At 54.9% G+C, this 6,433-nt stretch overlaps 1 protein-coding gene across 1 annotated transcript in view; it reads left to right on the top strand.

The window, feature by feature from the left end:
* The window catches only part of LOC104272391 (chromodomain-helicase-DNA-binding protein 5), a gene marked incomplete at both ends in the record, with an annotated part of 13,823 nt that overhangs the window by 4,140 nt on the left and 3,250 nt on the right, over positions 1–6,433 (top strand). Inside the window, 11 exons of the mRNA XM_009867374.1 lie at positions 8–126; positions 1,412–1,543; positions 2,043–2,151; positions 2,339–2,530; positions 2,616–2,816; positions 3,207–3,344; positions 3,900–4,021; positions 4,569–4,742; positions 5,444–5,585; positions 5,797–5,928; positions 6,251–6,368. Coding sequence (XP_009865676.1) covers positions 8–126; positions 1,412–1,543; positions 2,043–2,151; positions 2,339–2,530; positions 2,616–2,816; positions 3,207–3,344; positions 3,900–4,021; positions 4,569–4,742; positions 5,444–5,585; positions 5,797–5,928; positions 6,251–6,368 — 1,579 coding nt within the window. The remainder of the gene's footprint in view (positions 1–7; positions 127–1,411; positions 1,544–2,042; positions 2,152–2,338; positions 2,531–2,615; positions 2,817–3,206; positions 3,345–3,899; positions 4,022–4,568; positions 4,743–5,443; positions 5,586–5,796; positions 5,929–6,250; positions 6,369–6,433) is intronic.

Genomic DNA, 6,433 nt, shown 5'->3' with positions numbered 1-6,433 from the left:
GGCCGAGAACATCCAGAGGGATAAGCGGAAGAAGCAGGCCCCGCAGTACGCCAAGATGGAGGAGCGGTTCTACCGCTACGGCATCAAGCCCGAGTGGATGATGATCCACCGCATCCTGAACCACAGGTGAGGAGCTGCAGGCAGCAGACGTGTGAGCGGGCCGTGGAGGGATGCGTGTCAGGGTGCCTGAGCCCCTGGTAGTGTTGGTGCTGAGCGATACTGCTGTGAGCCAGGCAGGGAAATGGCAGGGGCGAGCCCTGCCATGCACCCCGTGACCCCCACGAGTCCTGCGGGCGGTGCTTTGAGCAGCGGTTCTGCGCTCCCTGGAGGTTTTCCTTTCACGCACAGCTCTCACACGGATGGTTTACGTGGGGAGTCCCTGAGACTGCCCGCTGCGGGACATCTCTGCTCGGCGGTGTTCTGCCTGTGAGAATGGGAAGTTCTTGCATCCTTCTGCAAGTGGCTGGTGGGATTTCAGCTGCTGGCTTGTTTCGAGGTCTCTGTCACCTCGCAGCATTCCTCGCGAGGTGAAGCCAAGGCCAGAAGTGAATCAATGCCTTCCTTATTTTTGTTTTTGCTACGCTACATGTTAAAGATAGTAAATTTTCTCCAGGGTGGATGCACAGAGTTGTTCCGCTATTCCTACGTGTATTGTTTGGGTCCCTGTTACATCCTGATCATTTTGTAAATCTCTGCTCTGACCCGGTGTTGGGTCTTGCTTCTGTCAGGTGTGCCCTGCAGCTGCTGCCACTGACCCGGGGAAGAGCAGCCTATTTCTGTGCAGGTCTCTTGTTCCTCTTAGAAATTTCTTCCTCTGTGGAAGAAATTTCCTGCATTTGATGTGTGCTGTGCAGATGTGTTGTTTGTTTGGGTTTTTTTCACGTTGGGCGGCTAGAGACACCTTTTTGTTGAATATCTACGTTTCAAGTGGCAACTGGAAATCTCAAGTGGCAACTCTGCTTGAAGGCTGCTTGGCAGAAAATAAATAAAGCTGCCTGGCTAATTTTCATGAGAGGTTTACATTGTCTGCTAATAGGGCAAAGATTTTTTTCCCTGTAGGCATATAATCAGACTCAGTAGTGTGTTTATTTGTTTTTCCATGTAAGCCAAACTTCACAGAGGAAATGCTGCAGGAGAAAGAGGATGAGTGCTGGTGTTCATCCAGTCCTGGTAAAACAGGAAAACAGGGTTGTTCAGATGGAAGAGCACCCTCTAAAGCTCAATGATTTTGGGCATCTCTGCTGGAAAGGGCCAATACTTTCTTTACATTTTTCTGCTTCTGGTTGAGTGTCATGGTCTGTAGGTAAAAGCAGAGGCTGGAGGACGCAGGTTTGTGGAAGCAGGTCATGGCTAGCTGCTTCCAGGGGCTGAGCGCGGTGCCACTGACAGGCTCTCACACCCTGTGTTACAGCTTTGACAAAAAGGGAGACATCCATTATCTGATCAAGTGGAAAGACCTGCCCTACGACCAGTGCACCTGGGAGATCGACGAGATAGACATCCCATACTACGAAAACCTCAAACATCTCTACTGGAACCACAGGTGCGGGCAGTGGGGCAGAGCTGGGGCAGCCCGGACTGGTGTTTGGGGTGACTGGGGACTCGTCGGTGTCCCCCTTTTGAACACACTGGCACTGCTCGCAGCGTCCTCTCTTCAGAGAGCAGTGGCCGCGTGCTTTTGGAAGGCTGACCCTCCCGAAATGCCGTTTCAGAGCTGCTGGGCAGTGCTGCCTGTGGGCTGTTTTCCAGCCTGTGCTCCCTTTCCCCGTGTTTGTCACTGCCCTCACCTTGTGGTCTCACCGCACTCCAGGGCAGCTCTGTTTTGGGGGAAAACCACAACACTGAAATGGCTGTTCTGCATTTTTGGATGGTGCTGCGTGGACAGTTGGGAGGGGAAAATTAATGCTCCACGAGTGCCTGTGCTAACTGAGCCAGAAGAGCTGGGAGAGGGCAGTGGAGTTGGAGAGGCATCCCTGTCCCTGGGCTGGGGATGTGGCAGAAGAATGCCTGCTGCGTCTCCCTGACTGCCCTGCCTGTTGCAGGGAGCTGATGCTGGGGGAGGACACGCGCCCTCTGAAGAAGCTGAACAAGAAAGGGAAAAAGCTGAAAGAGGAGAAGCTGGAAAAGCCTCCAGAAACACCTCTTGTGGATGTAAGAATGGCAGGGGCAGCACAACGCGTGAGCCCAGCGAGAATCTGTCTGCCCCTTTCCTCCTGATTTTTCTACTCTAGCTCCTTTGGGGACCCTGGTTGTTTTTTTTTTGGGATGTGCTTGGCTGCAGAGAAAGAAAAAGGAGGGGGAGCTGGTTCTCACTGCTTGGCATCGTGTCTCTCTCCAGCCTACGGTGAAGTTTGACAAGCAGCCGTGGTACATCGATGCCACGGGGGGCACGCTCCATCCTTACCAGCTGGAAGGGCTAAACTGGCTGAGATTTTCCTGGGCCCAGGGGACAGATACAATCCTGGCTGACGAGATGGGGCTGGGGAAGACTGTGCAGACCATTGTGTTCTTGTATTCCCTGTACAAGGAGGTGAGTGGAGCGTCCAGTGGTCCCTGAGGTGGCTGCGAGCTGCTCGGTACAGGGAGAACAGCTTGAGCTTTGTCTCCCTGGGCAGGGCCACTCCAAAGGGCCGTATCTGGTGAGCGCCCCTCTCTCCACCATCATCAACTGGGAACGCGAGTTTGAGATGTGGGCACCCGACTTCTACGTCGTGACCTACACGGGGGATAAAGAAAGCCGGTCGGTCATCCGGGAAAATGAGTTCTCTTTTGAAGACAACGCCATCCGGAGCGGAAAGAAGGTGTTCCGGATGAAGGTGGGAGCTGAGTCTGTGCCCTAGCCAGTAGCTTCAGCCATCAGTGAGAAGGGGAGAGAGCAGAATTTGACCTGGTGAAGGGGTTTGATGAGGCCCAAATCAGGTGTTTTCCAAAGAGAGAAGCTGGCACTGGTTACAAATGCAGGAGATTTGTGATGAGCTTTGAAGATCTGTGCCAGGCCCTTTTCTATAGTCCCCAGCTTTGTTCTGACGTTCAGATGAGTACAGATTTTCTGCTGGAACCGCTTGTATCTCGGCCCTGCTGCTGGCGTTTTGCGGTGCAGGAAGCTGCCCCTTCTCTCCTGGGGTCCCATGCAGCGGCAGCAAAGGTGGAGGTTGTCCTGGTCCCTGCTCTCTTATCCAGGCTTTTCTCTTCTTCTGCTCCTCCAGAAGGAAGCCCAGATCAAGTTCCACGTCCTGCTCACCTCCTATGAGCTGATCACAATTGACCAGGCGGTGCTGGGCTCCATAGAGTGGGCCTGTCTGGTGGTGGATGAAGCCCACAGGCTGAAGAACAACCAGTCCAAGGTAGGTGCCAGACTTCATGAGCAATTTCTGTGGTGCAGCTGGTGCCACAAAGTTACGACTCCCCAGCACTGGTGCTTGGTGCTTTCCTCCTGGGAGCTGAACCATGTCCTCGCCTCGCCCAGGCTCTGCCTGGGACCCACATTTCGGTGGAGTTGCTCTCCTTAATGTCCTTTGGTGCTAAAAATCCTTCAGCAGTGGAAGAGGTGGCAGCCTGGCTGCCTGTCTGGCAGCCTTCGGATGGGCCGTTGTGGAAGAGAAGCAATCTCTCTCCTTCTTCTCCCGTTTACTTGAGGCTAAATGCAATGTCTGGCCCCTGGGACGCTCACCCAGTCCCCAGCACAGGGGAGGCAGGTGCTGTGACCTCAGGACAGGCAGCATTGCTGCCTCTGCTCGATGGTGATGCCTTGAAGCAGGACAGCCGAGCTGTGGTCTGCTCTGTGTGCCCGGTGGTGGGGAGAGGTGACTCCTGAGTCCCTCTGTGCACAATCTGCAGAATCCCCGATGACTAATCAGCTCCTCGGAGCTCTTTTCCCCTAACCTCATTTCTTTTCTCAGTTCTTTAGAGTATTAAATAGCTACAAGATCGATTACAAGCTGCTGCTCACCGGGACTCCGCTCCAGAACAACTTGGAAGAGCTCTTCCACCTGCTCAATTTCCTGACTCCTGAGAGGTTTAAGTAAGTTGCAGTAGTTCCCTCCTCTGAAAAGAGTGAGCAGCAGGGTGCCTCAGCAGAGGTTTTCCAGTTTCCTGGGGCTCCTGGCTGTGTGGGGGTGCTGGATCCAGTTCCTGCTGTGCCACTGTTGCTGATCTGTGCCAGCAGGCAGATCGCAAAGCGGATCCCCACAGTTTGTCGTAGCAGCTACGTGCACCTTTAACCCAAATTTGTTCCCGTGGATTACTACCTCTTGGGTCCTGTGGGTAGCCATTGCCTTGCTGTTGGTCAGGAGGTTTGTAAGTGAGGAACTGAAACCTGCTTTCAGGGGTACTTCGTGGAACTTCTTCAGGCCTCATGTCAGTGCATTTAGTGCGAGTTTCCCCACAGGCATCGGTGCAGCTGCTCGCTCTGGCTTTTGCTCTGCTCAGATACAGGCTCAGGAGCGTTTGGTACCTCAGTGCATGGCATGAGAGCTCTGCCTTTGTTTTCAAGTCATAAAAACCAGATATCTTTTCTCATGTGTGTCCCGTTATCGCTCAGCACTGTGTGGTTCTGGCTGCTTTCACAGTAACCTGGAGGGCTTCCTGGAGGAGTTTGCAGACATCTCCAAGGAGGACCAGATCAAAAAGCTTCACGACCTACTGGGTCCCCACATGCTGCGGCGGCTCAAGGTGGACGTGTTCAAGAACATGCCCGCCAAGACGGAGCTGATTGTGAGAGTGGAGCTGAGCCAGATGCAGAAGTGAGTAATTCCAGTGCGGCTCCCCTGGGGGGGTTGGCTTCCCCCACCCCATCTCGCCCGCAGCACAGCGGGGGTCAGTGGGGTTCAGTGGCTCAGAGGGACCCCGCTGTCCCCAGGCTGGCTGCAGAAAGCGCTGGAGTTCTTTCTCTCTCACCGGGGAACGCGCTCAGCCAGGCTAAACGGGGCTCTGTGCCGTCCTGGCCGCTCAGCAGAGCTGTTTGATGTGTAGCCGGCGGTCCTGGGGGGTGCAAAGGAAACACTGAGGCTGAACTCCCTTCTCCTCCTGTTCTCAGCACCAGCCCGTGCTGCCAGCTCGCCCGGCATGGGTCTGAGCGTCCCTCCTGCCCCAGGGATGCTTGCTCAGCTCTGCTGGTTCTGGGCTGACTTGCTCAGCTCCAGCAGCACCTCCTGCCCAGGGGGCTCCTGTGGGGAGGGGCAGGTAGGGCAGGGCTTGGTTTGCACCAGCAGTGGGGAGTGTTCCAGGTCCCTGTGCCCTTGAGTCCATCCCACTTGCAGGGGGCTGTGATGGCCACAGAGCCATCAAATAAACCTGGCCTTTGGCTCAGGGTGCCAAAACACTGCTTTAAAAACGTCTGTTTTGAAGTGGATATGAGTGGGGTTTCACTCGGTGCTGCCTGGCTCCCACAGTCCCCCGTTGGGCTGAGTTAACGAGGGTGTCTGTCCTGTCCCCGTGCCCGCAGGAAGTACTACAAGTTCATCCTGACGAGGAATTTTGAAGCCCTGAATTCCAAAGGTGGTGGGAACCAGGTCTCGCTGCTCAACATCATGATGGACCTGAAGAAGTGCTGCAATCACCCGTACCTCTTCCCCGTGGCGGCGGTGGTATGTCAACTCTATTTGCACCGTGTGGGCGTTTCTCACAATATCGTGTGTAAGCTGTCGCTGGGGGGGCAGTTCCCGTGATCTTGCTTTTGTTAGTGGGGGGAGTTTTCATGCAAGTGGTTTCGTAAAAGGGCTTTGCCTCTGAAATGCACGTGAACTTCTCTGCGCAGTTAGTGAGTGTTGGCCTCGGCTAACCAGGATGCCTTCACAGGAGGCCCCGGTTCTGCCCAACGGATCCTACGATGGGAATTCTTTGGTCAAATCTTCTGGGAAACTGATGCTGCTCCAAAAGATGCTGAAGAAGTTACGGGATGGGGGTCACAGGGTTCTCATCTTCTCCCAGGTGGGCATGAGGAATGATTAGTAATATTTTTTGTCCTTCTGTGTGAGAATTTTGTGCTAGGAACAGATAGAGATAGGCAGAAGAGCTGGTGGCAGCCTATCCCCCAGATAGTGTGGCAGCTGTGGCAGTCATGGTAGATGGACCGTGTCCCAGCTCTCTGCCCAGGGAGTGCCTGTGATGTTCAAAACTCCTTTATCTATGGATGAAGAGGAGATAACAGTAATGGTGCTCCTCTTCGGGGTGAGCCGCTCAGACACCTTGGCCGTGGGGCTGTGGGCAGGGGCACGGGGTCCCCCCCTGCCAGTGTCGCCTTGCCCTGCAGATGACAAAGATGCTGGACTTGCTGGAGGATTTCCTGGAGTATGAAGGCTACAAGTACGAGCGGATCGACGGGGGCATCACGGGCGGGCTGCGCCAGGAGGCCATAGACAGGTTTAATGGTACTCGCGTTTCTGCCTCGCTGAGGGGAGGGGGCGGGGGGGTCGTGGCCAGCCGGCACGGCCCC

Source organism: Apaloderma vittatum, unplaced genomic scaffold (genome assembly GCF_000703405.1).
Source record: "Apaloderma vittatum isolate BGI_N311 unplaced genomic scaffold, ASM70340v1 scaffold25920, whole genome shotgun sequence".
Classification (NCBI taxonomy): Eukaryota; Metazoa; Chordata; class Aves; order Trogoniformes; family Trogonidae; genus Apaloderma; species Apaloderma vittatum.
The sequence above is the reverse complement of the archived record's forward strand: the minus strand, read 5'-3'. Positions and strand labels throughout refer to the sequence as shown.